This window comes from Castor canadensis, chromosome 4 (genome assembly GCF_047511655.1).
Source record: "Castor canadensis chromosome 4, mCasCan1.hap1v2, whole genome shotgun sequence".
In the NCBI taxonomy this organism is placed as follows: Eukaryota; Metazoa; Chordata; class Mammalia; order Rodentia; family Castoridae; genus Castor; species Castor canadensis.
The window spans coordinates 75,598,808-75,614,538 of NC_133389.1; the positions used below are offsets into that span (position 1 = coordinate 75,598,808).

General features: G+C 42.7%; 1 protein-coding gene across 1 annotated transcript; it reads left to right on the forward strand.

Annotated features, from left to right (window-relative positions):
* Positions 1–6,253: 6,253 nt before the first annotated feature.
* Positions 6,254–13,606, forward strand: Polr2d (RNA polymerase II subunit D). The gene is made up of 4 exons (XM_020168362.2): positions 6,254–6,377; positions 9,921–10,101; positions 11,445–11,540; positions 13,196–13,606. Exons 1-4 carry the CDS (start codon positions 6,305–6,307, stop codon positions 13,272–13,274), a joined length of 429 nt encoding a protein of 142 aa, XP_020023951.1. The 5' UTR covers positions 6,254–6,304; the 3' UTR covers positions 13,275–13,606.
* The last annotated feature ends 2,125 nt before the right edge of the window (positions 13,607–15,731 follow it).

Sequence of the window (15,731 nt, forward strand, 5' to 3'; positions counted from 1 at the left end):
GAGACACCTGCACACCCATGTTTATTGCAGCACTATTCACAATAGCCAAGTTATGGAAACAGCCAAGATGCCCCAGCACTGACGAATGGATTAAGAAAATGTGGTATCTATACACAATGGAATTCTATGCAGCCATGAAGAAGAATGAAATGTTATCATTCGCAGGTAAATGGATGGAATTGGAGAAAATCATTCTGAGTGAAGTTAGCCTGGCCCAAAAGACCAAAAATCGTATGTTCTCCCTCATATGCGGACATTACATCAAGGGCAAACACAACAAGGGGATTGGACTTTGAGCACATGATAAAAGCGAGAGCACACAAGGGAGGGGTGAGGATGGGTAAGACACCTAAAAAATTAGCATTTGTTGCCCTCAACGCAGAGAAACTAAAGCAGATACCTTAAAAGCAACTGAGGCCAATAGGAAAAGGGGACCAGGAACTAGAGAAAAGGTGAGATCAAAAAGAATTAACCTAGAAGGCAACACACGCACAGGAAATCAATGTGAGTCAATTCCCTGTATAGCTATCCTTATCTCAACTAGCAAAAACCCTTGTTCCTTCCTATTATTGCTTATACTCTCTCTTCAACAAAATTAGAGATAAGGGCAAAATAGTTCCTGCTGGGTATTGAGGGGGTGGGGGGGAGAGGGAGGGGGTAGAGTGGGTGGTAAGGGAGGGGGTGGGGGCAAGGGGGAGAAATGACCCAAGCCTTGTATGCACATATGAATAATAAAATAAAATAAAATACCTGGTTCTAAGGTCCTTATTTTTGGCAAAACAAACATGACCACATGCTGTCATAGTTACATGGTAATTTTGTAAATAGCAGGTAGTTAAACATTTACAGACTTTGATAATAACTTCTGTGTGTGTGAAAAGGAATTAATTTCAAGAGAAATTAATGGGCCGGGCACGTGTGGCTCACAGGTATAATCCTAGCTACTCAGGAGGCAGAGATCAGGAGGACTGTGGTTCCAAGCCAGCTCAGGCAAATAATTCATAAAACCCTATCTTAAAAAAACTCATCCCAAAAAAAGGGCTGGTGGAGTGACTCAAGGTGTAGGCCTGAGCACAGTACCAGACAAAAAATTAGTGTTCTAAGTATTATATTACTTATTAGCAGTGCCTATAGTTAAACAACATGGGATTTCTCATCAGTCATTGTATTTTGGAGGGGAAGGAATTTATGGGACAAAGTTTGCTGTTTTGGCTGTATCTCTGTTCTCTTGAAATGTGAAGTACTCCATCTGGGCAGATAGGTGGTACTAGTTATTGGAGGGGGGGTGTGGAGGCTCTAAGTTTGCCTCGAGATCAGTCTGTGGCCTTGCTTGAATGTCTGGGTTTGAAATACCATCCAGTGGCTGCTTGAGGGGCTTGACTCTGAACCAAGAGCACACAAAGAACCACAGAAGCATCCTCAGGGAAATGATGCAAGTCATGTCCCTTCCTTAACATTACATACAGGCTTTATATGCCAAGTTATATGGCAATTTGAAAACCGCATTTCAAAATAGGGGAAACAGCCGGAGAGTGATCTCAGGTGCACTCTGCCAATCACTCAAGTCCCTGCTGCCAACCAGACACGCCACCATGCACCCCAGTATGGCTGTTCATCGATTCTTATCCTGGTTTCTAATCAAAGAACTAGCAAAGGGCCCTGGCAACTGGGATCTTCATAGGCTGGTAGTCCCATAGGCCTAAGCTCTAGTCTTGGTCTTGACTCCCACTTTATGACAGGGCTTCAAAAATCCAAGGTGACATGTTAGAAATTCTTTACCCAGGTCCCAGCACACAGTACAATGGCTGGATGGCAATAATGGAGCAAGAGGTTGAGCCCTCGGCTTTCCTGGGCATGTGAAAGGACATGGTGCTTCTTGTTTGTGTCAGGGCAGGCTTCCTTAAAGCGGTGAGTGTTGAAGTAAATGGGGCATGACCTTGAGGGAGGGCTTCTCAGAGGCAGATGATAGTGTCTTGCTGGCACAGATGACAGGGTGGATAAGCCATCTCAGGAGGTCATACTGTCATAGCCCAGATAATTTTACAAGTCCTAGCATGTGTGAGATCCTGGGTTGATTCTCAGAACCTGCCCAGAAAGAAAAATAGTCCAGAAATCAGGACATCCTGAGTTTGAAGGTTTTTGTTTTTGGTGGTACTGGGGTTTGAACTTAAGATTTCATGCTTGCTAAGCAGGCACTCTACCACTTGAGCCGCTCTGCCAGCCCTTGTTTTGTGTTGGCTAGTTCTAAGATAGGGTCTCGCTAACTAGTTGCCCGGCTGGCCTCCAACTCTATACTCCTAATCTCTGTCTCCTGAGTAGCCAGGATTACAGATGTGCCCAGTGAGTTTAGAGGTTTTCATACCTGGATATTGAAGGGTTTTTGCAGAATCACACAACCACCCCCCCCCCAATCTGGCCCTTTTGCATTCATAGCTGCTTTATAACTAACTTCGTTAATAACTAGCTGGCCAGGTGCCAGTGGCTCATATCTGTAATCATACCTACTTGGGAGGCTGAGATTGGGAGGATCGAGGTTGAAGGCCAGCCCGGGCAAATAGCTCAAGACTCCATTTCCAAAATAACTGGAGCAAAAATGGACTGGAGCTTTGACTCAAGCAGTAGAGCACCTGTTTGGAAGCACAAAGCCCTGAGTTCAAACCCCAGTCCCACCAAAATAAATAACAGGAGAGGGTGACCTGTGAGTGACACTCAATCACCTGTCATCTGTTACTTCCTTTGGCTTCCTTGGTACCATCAGTCTTCTGCAGCAAGAGTCAAAGAGTTTTAGAAATTTGTGGGAAAGTAACTTAAATTGGAAGTCTGTTCATTAACTCTAAGTATGTGCAGTTGTGGCAAATACACCATTTTATTTAGAGGTAGAAAACACCTTTATTCACATGGAAACTGAGTAGCTCAACTCACTAAAAGTTGAGAAGCACTCTAAAAGTTTATAAAACCTGGAATTTTTTCTTTTGATTAAAAAACTGGTACAGTAAGCTTTTTTATTTTTTAAAATTTATTAGCATATTACTAGTTGTACCAGGAAATATATTGTGATATTTACATATGTGCTTACAATATATCTTAGTGAGATTTGCCCCCCTCCATCATTCTCCCTCTTCCTCCCACTCCCCCTTCTTAGAACAATTTTAACAGGTTTCATTTTTCTATGTTTATATATGGATTCAAAATACATCCACCATAATCACTCTCATTTACCCTTTCCTTTTGCCCTTCCATCTCCCACTAATACCAACCCCCAGAAAATAACTTTTTTACCCTCATGCCCTTCATTTCTTTTTAAAGTGTATATTGATAGTCCAAGGGGGGGTTCACCTTGGTGGTTCTTCAGGCCAGTATATACCATGCTTTAATCATGGTACTCATTCTCTATTGCCATGCTCCCCTAATATTCAACAGCTTACAGTACAGTGCATTATATTTATATGTAGATGGGTTATTTCAATATATTTTTTGGTGGTACTGGGGCTTAACTCAGTTTAGCTTGCTAAACAGCATGCTCTTCCACTTGAGCCATTCCACCAGCCTTCAATTTTTCATTCTCATAACATTTCTTTCCCTCTCCTGCCTCCTGTAGTCGCCTCAGACAGACTCACTAATATAATTTTGTTCCCTCTCTCACCGTATGTGTTACAGTAACATTAATGAAAAATGTGTAATAGCAAACATTCCATATTTGTACAATGTCTGCATAATTACCATACTTTCTTTCATTTCCCAATAATGCTATAATAAGAACAACATGTAAGGATGGTGAAATACAAATTTACCTTAATGAGTGATAATTCTATTCCTCTTAAATTCTTGATGCCTTCTATTTGACTAAATGTTTCAGGTATCTCCACTGTAACTCCTCCCCAGACCCTTCTGGGCCTCACTCACCTCCTCCAACCAGAAGTGACCTCTGCATTAATCTATTTTTTATTATGAGAATGAATTCCCTAAGGCTGGGTACTTTTATAAGTACAGAAGTTTACTATAATGGTGCACAACTGTAGTCCCAGCACTCAGAAGGCACAGGCAGAAGGTTCATGTGTTTATGGCCAACCTTGCTATATAGCAAGACCCTGCCACCAAAAAAAAAAAAGTCAGGTACCGGTGGCTCACACCTGTAATCCTAACTACTCAGGAGGGAGCGATCAGAAGGATCATAGTTCAAAGGCAGCACGGACAAATAGTTCTCGAGACCCTATCTCTCCTAGTACCGCAAAAAAAAAAAAAAAAAAAAAAACGAGCTGGGTGCCAGGAGAAAGGGAATAAAGGGAAGGAAGGGAGGGAGAGATAGAGAGAGGGAGAAAGGGAGAAAGGAAGGAAGGAGGGAAGAAAGGAAGGAAGGAAGGAAAAGAAAAAGAAAGATAGATGCCAACAGAGTGGGTCAAGCAATAACAATGCCTGTCTAGCAAGTGTGAAGTGCTGAGTTCAAACCCCAGTGCTGCCATAAAAAAGAAAGAAAGAGGTTTACTTATCTCACAGTTCTGGAGGTTGGAGGGCATGGCCCAGTGTCTGCTCAGCTCTGTTGAGGAACTCCTACACACGGCACCATATGTCATCATGGTAGGAGCATGTTCAAAAGGGAGAAATCACAGGGCAAAACAGGAAGAGAGACAGAGAGAGAAAGGGACTGGGGTCTCAGGACAACTACATTAATCCCTTCTACAGGCACATCCCCAAGGATCTAAGGACATCCCATTAGGCCTCACCTCTTTTGGGGGGCAGTGGGAGCATGCTGTCATTTGAACTCAGGGCCTCCCACTTGCTAAGCACACACTCTACCACTTGAGTCATTCCACCAGCCCTAGGCCCCATCTCTTAAAGATACCACCACTTCTCATATGGCTGTTCTGGGGACTAAACATCCAACATGAATCTTTGAGAGATACATTTAGACAATAGCAGCCTCTTTCTCTTTATTTTTCCATAGCACTTTTCTTTATTGCATTTGCCAAACCTTGCAACTATTCTTGGTCTCCATTTTTTTTTTGTGGTATTGAGGTTTGAACTCAGGGCCTACATCTAGGGACACTCCACCATCCCTCTCTATGATGGATTTTTTGAGATAGGGTCTCAAGAACTATTTCCCCAGGGCTGACTTTGAACCACGATCCTCTTGATCCCTGCCTCCTGAGTAGCCAGGATTATAGGCATAAGCCACCAGCACTCAGCTCTTGGAGTACTACTTTTTGGGACAGTTCTATGTATAACTCATGTTTTTAACCTGCAGCCTTGCACATAGTGTTTACAATGACTTCCTGGATGAAAATGTGGACAAGTCAATTGTGAAACATCACTGTATTGTTACTCTTTTCTTTTCTGTGCAACTGTGGACTTTCTTGGGGTGTGTGTGTAAAAGAAATCAGGCCCCTTCTGCTACCCAGCTGTAGCATAACCATGTGCTACTGTCCTGGACATCTGTCCTACAGTCTGATAAGCTATGCAGCAGTGCACAGTGAAACAGTAACAAGTTCTGCCAATACTATATATATATATATATATATTTTTTTTTTTTTTTTTTTTTTTTTTTTTTTGGTGGAACTGGGGTTTGAACTCAGGATTTCACACATGCCTTCAAGTAGAGCCTGGCACTTCTGTCCAGGTCAGCCTTCGACCTCCATCCATTCTCTTACCTCTGGCACTCAGGAGTGTCTGGGATTATAGGCATGTGTCACCACGCCTCGAATGTATTCATTATTTTATCCAATACATTCTTTCTATAAAATTAGATACAAAGCAATTAATTTTGTAAAAACAATTATATTTACAAATCACAAGAATACTTATTGTTGCTGGGCGTGGTGTCACGTCCGTATTGTGTGTTACAGATGAGCCTGAGCTACATAACAAGACCATGTCTCATAAAACTAAGGCCCTAAGTCGAACCCCAGTACTGCCAAAAAAAAAAAAAGAAAGACAGGAATACCACCGTATGCTTTAGGGGTCACCTACCCGGCTTTCCATCCATGACTGCCTGCTTCTAGAGTCATTTAGCGCATTCCTGAATCTCACCTAATCCTCTTCCTCCTAGAAAAGCCCATCCCAGGGCACGAGCATGGAGTAATGGAAGAGTTTCACGACACCCGCGGGCCAGGACGCCCCTCCACGGGCGCGGAACCCCATTCCCTCTCGCCTCCAGGTAGCGCGCAACCTCCCCGCATCGCTCAGGTGCCTTTCCGGCCCCGCCCCGCAGGCCCCGCCCCGCAGGCCCCGCCCCAGACCTCGCCCCTTCCGTGGCGGCAGCTCTCCGCTTCCGCTTCCGACCGTGTCGGTGGCTGAGGGCTCTGTAGCCATGGCGGCGGGCGGCATTGATCCTCGGGCGGGCGACGTAGAGGAGGATGCCTCGCAGCTCATCTTTCCCAAAGGTGGGACCCGGGACTGCTCGATTTCCACCGCCACCAGGCGGGGTCCTCGCAGGCTGGACGTTATCCGCGCCTGGCTCAAAACCGCCTGTGCACAGGTGGACCCTGTCGTGGCTTGCTCAGTGCCCGCACCGTTGACATCCTAATGGCCGCTGTCTCAGGGCGGCCTCTTGCTATCATGTTCAGAAGTTTGTTTATCTGTTAACAAACTGCAAAGTGCCGGACGTATGTGTCAAAGATAAACGCTAATTAAAATCTGTCGGAACAGATTTTAATCAGTAATACTGCGGTCTGAACCCATTCTCGATTTCTACAGAACCTCCTGGTGTTTTACAGGGGGGAGGAGAGGATAGAGGAGGGTGAGCGAGGGCCCAGGAGAGTCAGGGAGGTGAAGAATTAGCAAAGGAGAAGGAGAGGGTTGGTCCTTGTGAAACCCACATGGGACTGGTAACTGGCTAGGCTCCTGTCCTACAGAGACTGATAGGGACCCTGTGGATATTGGCTGGAATAAACAAAAATTTGTTGGCAGCTTTTTCTCAAGCACGCGCGGGTGAGGAGAGCCATTTAGAGATGCGGTGTTGTGCGATTAGAAACCATGTTAGTATTTCGATCAGATCTTTTTTTGGGGGGTGGGTTTGGGACTGGGATTTGAACTCAGGGCTTCATGCTTGCTAGTTAGGCTGGCGTTCTACCGCTTAACCTATGCCTTCAGTTCATTTTGCTCTGGTTATTTTGGAGATGCCTGGGCTGGCCTTGAACCACAATCCTCCCTATCTCAGCCTCCCATTTAGCTAGGATTACAAACGTGAACCCCTGGCACTCGGCTTCCTTCAAATTTTATGGACCAACGTTGAAGCTTAGTGGAGAAGGACCAGAAGAACTTAACTGGAGTTTGGTAAAGGAGAGACTCTTTGTCAGAGATCAGCAGTTAAAGCACACTTGGCTGTCAGGTTGTTTCTTCTCTGTAGTGGGATGTACATTATTTCTAAATTAGAAGCCAAAAGTAGCAGGAAGTTTGACATTTTAAAGTATATCTTACAATACTGAAGAATACAAAATAAATAGGGAAAATCTTAGCAGTCTTCTTAAGTCTTTCTTTTTTTGTGGTTCTGGACTTGAACTCAGAGCCTACACCTTGAGCCACTCCACCAGCCCTATTTTTATGAAGGGTTTTTTTGAGATACAGTCTTGCAAACTGTTTGCCCTTGGCTGACGTAGAACCACGATCCTCCTGATCTCTGCCTCCTGAGTAGCTAGGAATACAGGTGTGAGCTTCTGGCGCCCGGCCTCTTCTTCAGTCTTAAAAAGTGAAACTTCCTATCTTTTTCACTCACAGGAAACTAAACATTCGGTGCTTATTCTCACAAATTACCCTTATGTTTATTCAGAAGTGTGTACATAGAGGCTAGGGTGGAGCTCGGGGTTAGAGCACTTGCCTAGCAACTATGAGACTCCAACTTTGATCCCTAGCACAGAGAGAAAAAAACAAAATCTGTACACATAAACTCATGTTCCATCCCCAACCCTGAAGAAAAAAAGGAGATTATTCTACAGACATCCTACAACCAAAATTTGACCATGTGGGCCTGTTGTGGTGTGTACCTGTAATCTCAGCTACTTGGGAGTAAGATTGGGAGAATCCCAGTTTGAGGCCAGCTGAGGCAAAAAGTTAGCAAGACCCCATCTCAACAGTCATGTGCACCTCTGTAACCTAGCAAACACAAGACCCTGAGTTCAAACCCCAGTACTACCCAAAATTGACAGTGTAATCTATAAACTTGCATAACATTTTTTGTTGGTTTTTTTTTTTTTTTGCAGTACTGGGGTTTGAACTCAGGGACTTGGCACTTGCTAGGCAGGCTCCGTACCACTTGAGCCATGCTCCCAACCTCTGTCATAATGTTTTAAAGGACAAATAATTCTTTTGTTATTGGTGTTGATACTGGCGTTTGAACTCAGTGCCTCCCTCTTATTATGCAGGTGCTGTATCCCTTGAGCCATTCTCCTAGTCCTGGCCATAATTTTTTTACATTTCTGCACAAGAAAAAGCAACTTCCAGATCCCCTTGTCTAGTTCCTTTTGTTTCCTGCCAAATGCTCTGAAGGTCTCAGGTTGAAGATGAAAAAAAGGAAAAGCTGGGCTGGTGGAGTGGCTCAAGCCATAAGAGTGCTTGCCTTGCAAGCATGAGGCCCTGAGTTCAAACCTCAGTGCTACCAGAAAAAAGAAAGAAAAAAAGGAAAAGTTTTGGGTGCATCATAAGTGGTTCATGTGTTGGCTAATGGATTGGAAAAGATTTCCTGTGGTTTTTCTTGTTCAAACTCCGCTGCACTCAGGTGGAAAATAGCTTTTAAGTGCAGAGTATTTTCAGTAGCAATAAGTACCTATCAAATAAAAATACTTTTTCTACCTGACCCCCTCCCTCTCATAGTCTGCCCACATTGTGAAAGGACAGTGAAGCTCATGTCACCTGGCTCAAGGATGGGAAGGTATGCCTCTGATGCATACCTTAGTATTAGTAGTTCCCCAGTAGTAAGTTTACCTGTGTCACTTGTAAATGGCAAATGGCAAGAAATTTTGGATTTTCCTCACTGTTGCTTCCCATTCAGCATGGGATTATAAATGTGAGTTTGTGTTATCAAATGGTTCCTATTCTAGGGGAACTTGCTAGAAAGGAAAAGTTAGATAAAGTGCAGCTCTAATGCTTTAATTTTTCAGGGTTTGTTTTTTTGATTTTTTTTTTTTTTTTTGGTGGGAGTAGGGTTTGAACTGAGGACTTCACACTTGCAAAACAGATGCTCTACTGTTTGAGCCACACCTCCATAATACTTTTAAGTGTTAGGAGCATATTCTGTAAGAATTCTTCCTGGTAAATAAAAAAGGAGAAGGAAGGAAGAATGATTTTCTCAAGGGAATGATGGCCTTTTAAAAAGTGTACTCTGAGGGCTGGCAGAGTGGCTCAAGCGTTAAGAGTGCCTGCCTAGTAAGCATGAGGCCCTGAGTTCAAACCCCAGTGCTGCTGAAAAAAAAAAAGTGTTACTCTGGAAATATAGAAAAAGATTACTGTGTATTTATTATAGAAAGCCATGGGTTTCTTTATCAAATCTACTTTTAAAATTGCTTATAATAGGCACCACCTATAATCCCAGGTTTCAGGAAGTGGAAGCAGGAAGATCATCAGTTGGAGGCTAGCCTGCGCTTTGTAGTAAGAACTTGTCCCCAAAAACAAGAAAAAAATACAATGTTAGCATTATGGAGCTAAAAGGTGGTAAGTTCGTGGCATATACAGGAAAATAATTGCTGATGTGCTCTAACTTGAAGTCAGTTACTGGCCTAATTAGAAAAACGATGCGTCATTTACTAGCTTGTCCACGTCAGGTTCTTTGATGTTGGAAAATGTCTATCCCCAATGAGCTAAATATAAGTGTGTCATGAATTTTATTGCTCATGTGTGTGGTAAACAAGTGTGGTGGAAGTAAAGACAAAAGCCCCTGTAAGTATATTTTTGAAGGGCTGTTTTCAGCTGACATTGGTTCTTCTCACAAATAGAGTTTGAAACAGCAGAGACACTTCTGAATTCAGAAGTTCACATGCTTCTGGAGCATCGAAAGCAGCAGAATGAGAGTGCAGAGGACGAACAGGAACTCTCGGAGGTCTTCATGAAAACATTAACCTACATAGCCCGTTTCAGTCGTTTCAAAAACAGAGAGACCATTGCTAGTGTCCGTAGGTGAGTGCTGAAAGAAAGCTTTTATTAATCCAGACTACTGGACATCTGTAGGTATGCCACTGTCCTTGTGCCTTTCCTAAGTATTACCCAAGAAAAATGCCTTTGTCAAAAATTTAAAATTGGAGCCGGGCACCAGTGGCTCTCGCCTGTAATCCTAGCTACTCAGGAGGCAGAGATCAGGAAGATTGTAGTTCAAAGCCAGCCCAGGGAAATAATTGGAGAGACCCTGTCTCGAAAAAATACAAAACAAAAAAGGGCTGATGGAGTGGCTCAAGGTGTAAGCCCTGAGTTCAAGCCCCAGTATTGGAAAAAAAAAAAAAAAATGGAGAAAAGAAAAAAAGAAGCTGGGTGCTGGTGGCTCATGCCTGTAATCCTAGTGAGTCAGAAGGCAGAGATCAGAAAGATCGTGATTCGTAGCCAGCCTGGGAAAATAGTTCCGCGAGACCCTATCTTGAAAAGCCCTTCACGAAAATAGGGCTGGAGGGGCGGCTCCAGGTGAAGGCCCTGAGTTAAAGTCCAGTACTGAAAAAAAGAAATATGGAGCCAGGGTGGTTCACACCTATAATCCTAGCTACTCTAGAGGCAGAGATCAGGAGGATCACAGTTCAAAGCTAGCCCAGGTAAATAGTGTGTGAGACCCTATCTTGAACAGCACCTGCCTAGCAAGTGAGGCCCTGAATTCAAACCCCAGTATTGCCAAAAAACCAAGAAATTTAAAAATTGGGGGCTAGGAGTATACCTCTGTGGTAGAGCACTTGCTTAGCATGTCTAATCCCCAGCACCACCCCCCTCAGATAAAATTTATCCAATTCCCTTTGGGCACTTTTTCCTGCCTCTGCCTCTTAAAAGAACATGCAATTTACACATAGATTTGTACAAAGTAAGGTGTACTGTATTTATTTATTTTAGATAAATTTGAAAGAGTAATCTCCATGTCAGAATACCGAATACCATGGGATATCCAACTCCATGTGTTTTGACATAAACTTAACAAACGAAGCAAGGAGGAAAAGTAGGAATTGTAAACTTTTACAGTCATTGAGGTGTAGAGGATTCTCATGTTCTGTGATGGCATAGATTTTTCCACCTCCGGGGTACTGTCTTCAGTTTCCTTATCCCTGCCTTTTTTTTTTTTTTTTTTTTGTCCTAGAGTTTTCTATTCTTTGGGGGTAAGAACAGGAAGTGACTAGAAAGTGGAATCTGCAACCCCCATGACCATAATCGGAAATTGAAAAAATGCTTTTCTTTTTCTTTTCCTTGCTAGCTACATTTGGTCTTCTTTTTCCTATTGACCATTCTTTGATATTTTTTTGTTTTTGTTTTTTATTCTCCCCTACTATCAGCTTGCTTCTTCAGAAGAAGCTACATAAGTTTGAGTTGGCTTGTTTGGCCAACCTTTGCCCAGAGACTGCTGAGGAGTCAAAGGCTCTGATCCCAAGGTTAGTACCAATTGTGGTAAGCTCTGTATGTATTGGCTAAATTTCTACAAGAGTGTTGCTGTGCCTAAAAGGTGTGCATTTAATATCGGGATAGATACGGTGCCAACATAGAATAAGAATGCCTTTTTTAACAGTGTATGAGAATGATGGCTTTATTACACCTTTTTTTTTTTTTAATTTTTTTTTTCCTTTTTCTTTTATTATTCATATGTGCATACAAGGCTTGGTTCATTTCTCCCCCCGCCCCCACCCCCTCTCTTACCACCCACTCCGCCCCCTCTCTCTCCCCCCTCCCACTATCCAGCAGAAACTATTTTGCCCTTATTTCTAATTTTGTTGTAGAGAGAGTATAAGCAATAATAGGAAGGAACAAGGGTTTTTGCTGGTTGAGATAAGGATAGCTATACAGGGCATTGACTCACATTGATTTCCTGTGCATGGGTGTTACCTTCTAGGTTAATTCTTCTTGAACTAACCTTTTCTCTAGTACCTGTTCCCCTTTTCCTATTGGCCTCAGTTGCTTTTAAGGTATCTGCTTTAGTTTCTCTGCGTTGAGGGCAACAAATGCTAGCTAATTTTTTAGGTGTCTTGCCTATCCTCACCCCTCCCTTGTGTGCTCTCGCTTTTATCATGTGCTCATAGTCCAATCCCCTTGTTGTGTTTGCCCTTGATCTAATGTCCACATATGAGGGAGAACATACGATTTTTGGTCTTTTGGGCCAGGCTAACCTCACTCAGAATGATGTTCTCCAATTCCATCCATTTACCAGCAAATGATAACTTTATTACACCTTGAATGATAGCAAATGTAGAACAGGGGTCTGGTGATGTACCTCAGTTGTAGAGTTCTTGCCTAGCATGCACGAGGCCCTAGGTTTGATTCTCAGCTCCTCAAAAAAAAAAAAAAAGGAACAGTTGGGACTCATACATTATACATTGATGGTAGCAGTGAAGATTAATATAATCACTTTGGAGAGCACTTTGACATATCTAAAAAGTTAAATACGAATACTCCCCATTGTCCTACAGGCACTCATGCAAGTTTGCAAAGCAGACTTGTATCCAGTGCGTTGCTACAGTGTTACTGATAGAGGAAATGCACAGCCATGGGTCAGTCAACAAGTGAAAGGATATTGTACAATATTTATTATACAGCAGTGAAAAAAAATGAATCAACTAGAGCATCATGGAATATCAGCAGATGCCAAAATGATTTTTGAGTGAAAAAAATTACAGAATACATACAGTGTGGTATCATTTCTTATAAAGCTTAAAAAACATAAACTTTAAAAGCATAAGATGCTTATGGATACATACAGTATATGTACAGTAAGTATAAAAATATGTGTGGGAATAATAAATGCCAAATTTAGGACAGTGGTTACTTCTAGCCAGAGAAGAGAATATTGGGCTTGGCCATCATTTGTTCTTGCTGTGTTTATTAAAGAAATCTAAATCAAGTAGGGCTAACTTTAAATCTTTCATATATTTGGAACACTTTGCAATGCTTTTGTGAAGGAAAGGCAGAAGAGAACAGTTGAAATGTAAAGGTGGTAGAGCTCTGGGTAAGTGGTGCTTGGAGATGAGTGTACCTCAATGGTGAGTGTGGGAAAATTGCTGTTTGCTAAGTCACCTGTCTTCTGCTCTTCTTGCAGCCTGGAGGGGCGGTTTGAAGATGAGGAGCTGCAGCAGATTCTTGATGATATCCAGACAAAGCGCAGCTTTCAGTATTAATCTCCAGATGCCACTCTTCTCCTTGGGTCTGCCTTGCACAGAACTTCTATTGCAGAAGACAGTGGCTTCTTTTGGAGAACATAGCCCAGTTTGTTGTAGATGACCATGTAATTTTGTGGCCTTGCAGTAGCTGCTTGAGGCATGCCACTACTGGGAAGGGTGAGGCAGGGTGATGGGTGAGACATGCTGTTGACTACCTCACACTCTGGTTTGTGGACTCCATGTTATTTTTTATCTCTAATTTCATATTTTAATTTCAATGTCTTTGTAGTTTTTGAAGCTAAACGAGAACATAGAACATGTTATTGGGAAAGAGCATTTGCAAAACCAAACCAGTGTCATTGTGTGAAATTCTTAAGAAAGGGCAAGTGTACTAATGACTAAGAGAGCTTTGACATCACTGTGCCTTACTCAGGAGATAGGAAGGAAGCCCAGCATGGGAAGCAGGTACACTGGGGGATGACCTTTCCATGTTGTGGCCCTTAGCCTTGAGACAGACCTTTTTTCTTGAGCTGTCACCCAGGGTGGATTTGGATTGGCCCTGAAGCACTTGTCACTCAAATGAAGATTTTTTTTTTCTCCTCCATAGGCCAGGCTTGAAGGTCTATACAGTTTCTTGGGGCATTTAATCTATACCCTGGCTTGCTACTTAGCAACTTCCACTTCTATAGTGGAAGTGATGTGGAAGGAGGAATGTGCCCTTTCCTGAGCAACTGCTTGAGGCTAGGTAGGGGAGATGCTGATGCCTAAACAGTCTAGCTTTCTGTTTATTTTATCTATTAAGTTTTTTAGTACTGAGGTAGAACCCAGGGCCTCACGTGTATAGGCAAGTGCTCTTCCACTGAGTTATGTCTTCAGCCTAGTTCTTTCTTTCTGACACAATGGATGTGAATTCATGATCCTATAATCCTATTTAATTGGGAGTCTGAGATCGGGAGGATTGTGGTTTTAATGCCAGCCCAGCAAATAGTTTGTGAGAGATCCCATCTCCAAAATAATCAGAGCAGGGCTGGCAGAACCCTACCTAGCAAGCGTGAGGTCTTGAGTTCAAACCCAGCGCTGCCAAAAACAACAATAATAATAAAAAAACAGAACAAAATAGACTGGAGTTGTGGCTCAAGCAGTAGAAAACTTGCTTTGTAATCAGGAAGCCCTGAGTTCAAATCTTAGTCAGACCAAAAAAAAAAGGTCAAGACAGTTTTATGTCTGCCACCTTCTATTTTATGTGTGGTATTGGTGTTTCATCTCGGGACTTCGAGTCTGCTAGGCAGATGCTCTGCCACTTGAGCGACACCTCTAGCCTTTTTAACCCTGGTTATTTTGGAGATAAGGTCTTGCTTTTTGCCCAGGCAGGCCTGGACCTTGATTTTCCTATTTGAAACTCCCCACCATCACTGGAATAATGGGCATATGCCACCATGCCCAGCTTTTTTTGCTGTTGTTGAGATGGGGTCTTGCAAAAATTTTTTCCTTTGGCTGGCCTGGAACTTCTCCATTTCAGCCTTCTAAGTAGCTAGGATTAAATAGGTATGAGCTGCCAGGACACTGCTAAAGCATACGTATTTTTTTTTATAAATTCTTTCAATTTCTGAAATAACAGTTTCCAAAAAATTTCCTCAGTGTTGAGAGGAAATAATCTTTTTTTCTTGGACAACTTCATTTTTTGATCTTTACCAGTGTTCTCAATCATAAGATGTAGATAATAACACAATCTATCATGGATTTTTTTAAGAGATTGAATAAGAAATTTATGAAGAGCCTAGGGGTGTCCCATAAATATGCTCCAGTAAATGTTAGCGTTTACATTGGGCCGATGACCAAGTTCAACTTGTGTCACGGAGATTAATGCAAAAGTTTGCTAGCATGCTAACTGAATCTGTATTAGACTCTGAAACCAAATCAAATTGCTTACTCCTGGGGAACCTTTTGTTTTGTTTTGTTCTTTTGGCAGTACTGGGCTTGAATTCAGGGCCTTCACCTTGAGCCACTCCACCCAACCCTACTTTTGTGAAGGGTTTTTTGAGATTGGGTCTCACAGAACTATTTGACTAGGCTGGCTTAGAACCACGATGCTCCTGATCTCTGTCTCCTGAGTAGTTAGATTACAGGTGTGAGCCACCAGTGCCTTGCTACGGGCTTTGCGCTTGCTAGGCATGCACTCTACTACTTGATCCACACCCCGGCCCTTTTTGTTTTAGTATTTTTCAGGTACTGTTTTATGTTTTCTTGGCCCAGGGTGAACCTTAGACCGCAGTCACTTACATGGTCTCCCACATAGCTGAGATTACAGACTTGTACCACCACACCTGATTTATTTGTTGGAATGGGGTATACCTCTGCCTGCTGAGTAGTTGAGATTACATGTATGAGCTACTATACCTGACTCTGGCTGTTTTTTTCAGATAGGCAATTAAGTGTGCTAGATGAAACAGCCAATGGAACAGAAAGAACAAACAG

Bases quoted from the DNA above. Each gene is read 5' to 3' on its own strand.
- Polr2d (XM_020168362.2), top strand. From the start codon at position 6,305: ATGGCGGCGGGCGGCATTGATCCTCGGGCGGGCGACGTAGAGGAGGAT. The intron at 10,102-11,444 runs GTGAGTGCTGAA...CCCTACTATCAG, and splicing joins ACCATTGCTAGTGTCCGTAG to CTTGCTTCTTCAGAAGAAGC. The intron at 11,541-13,195 runs GTTAGTACCAAT...CTCTTCTTGCAG, and splicing joins TCAAAGGCTCTGATCCCAAG to CCTGGAGGGGCGGTTTGAAG.